At 40.7% G+C, this 1,484-nt stretch overlaps 1 protein-coding gene across 1 annotated transcript in view; it reads left to right on the top strand.

Moving 5' to 3' along the window:
• Nucleotides 1–999: 999 nt before the first annotated feature.
• Nucleotides 1,000–1,484, top strand: part of LOC107574538 (trafficking protein particle complex subunit 1) — a 4,309-nt gene continuing 3,824 nt past the window's right edge. The window contains exons 1-2 of the mRNA XM_016260994.1: nt 1,000–1,073; nt 1,300–1,398. Of these exons, the coding sequence (XP_016116480.1) occupies nt 1,300–1,398 (99 nt within the window). The 5' untranslated portion in view covers nt 1,000–1,073. The remainder of the gene's footprint in view (nt 1,074–1,299; nt 1,399–1,484) is intronic.

Below are 1,484 nucleotides of genomic sequence, written 5' to 3'. Positions count from 1 at the left end.
GCTGTTTTGTGTCTCTGAGCAACATGACGGTGTTTCGTTCCTGAATGAATCACTCGTTTAAATGATTCGCTTCAATCGCAACGACTCACTTAATTACAGTGACCTGCTGCCACCTGCTGGTGGCTTTAATTTCACATTTCGGCTTTTTCTTTCTTTTTCATGTTTTAAATCATTTCAAATATCAGTATTCAACGTTTTATGTTTAATATATCAAAACATTATTTATGCATTTGTAATTGCAGGTTAAATGCATTCATGTCTTGCATTAAACAAAATACATGTGTGTAAATACATCTAAATGCAGCTTCAGATGCAGCTTCTGTGCTGATTTAATTTGCTCGGTAACAGCCCAAATGTCTTATTATTCTAATTCCCTGATTAAATGTAAGAATTTGACTTAAAAGATAATGGACACTTTTAGAAAAAATGGCTTTTTAAAGGTAAAAATGCCCATAAAATGCAAAAATCAGCGTATTGGAAAAGATTAACTTCTATCAGTAATATGAAGAATATTAAAAACATTCGGAGTCTTCGGCAGTGCTTAAGATATCAGCACAATAACACACTCGTTATCGATACAATCACATAAAATAGAGCTGTTATTTCGTCCGGCGGGAATCGATCTGATCACCTGATCATAACGATCGGTTCTGCTGCGTCACTCGCGCTACCGCCCCGCAGCAGTCTTCTGAGAGGAGGAGGAGGAGGATAACAACCGTGTGCACTTCTCACCCCGGTGCGGACTTCTCTCTGCGTCCAGTCAGGATATAAAGCATTATAAGTGTTTAAAGTAGAAACGTTAGCAGGAAACTGCAGCGCTGCCGCCATCTTGAATGAAGAGCGTTACTGAAGGACCCCTGGCAGGAGTCCGCACATGCGCCTGTCTTAAAACATCCTCGCACATGCCTGATAGATCAGAAAACACATTCTCGGGAATGCAGTACAGAATTTAAACAATAACACGCGGTGGTATTTTTTTTATATTGTTTTTCGTTTGAAGCATATTCGATTGGTCGAGTATTTCGTGTTCAGGCAGCTGTCGCGTCAGTCTCGGAGCAGACGTCGCGCGGAAGGTAAACACTGAAACGCGTCGACATTTACTCTGTTAAACATCACAATGAACCCGAACACCACACAGATCAGCGCAGAGTATTGATCTTGTAACGTTATGTGATTTAATTCTGTGGTCGTGTGTTATTTATGGTAGCCTGTGATGCTGAACAGAGACTGTATCATCATCATCATCATCATCATCATCATCATCATCAGTTATCGTGTCACTTCTGTTATTCTTCTCAGATGACTGTACATAACTTCTACATATTTGATCGTAATGGCAGCTGCCTTCATTACAGCGAATGGAACCGAAAGAAACAAGCCGGAATCTCCAAAGAAGAGGTTCAGAAACACACACACACACACTCTCACACACACACACACACTCACACACTCACACACACACACTCACACACACACACACACAC

The sequence above is a fragment of the Sinocyclocheilus grahami genome, unplaced genomic scaffold, assembly GCF_001515645.1.
Source record: "Sinocyclocheilus grahami isolate Dianchi unplaced genomic scaffold, SAMN03320097.WGS_v1.1 scaffold2264.1, whole genome shotgun sequence".
NCBI lineage: Eukaryota > Metazoa > Chordata > Actinopteri > Cypriniformes > Cyprinidae > Sinocyclocheilus > Sinocyclocheilus grahami.
Note: the sequence above shows the minus strand (reverse complement) of the source record. Positions and strands in the feature narration are given on the sequence as shown.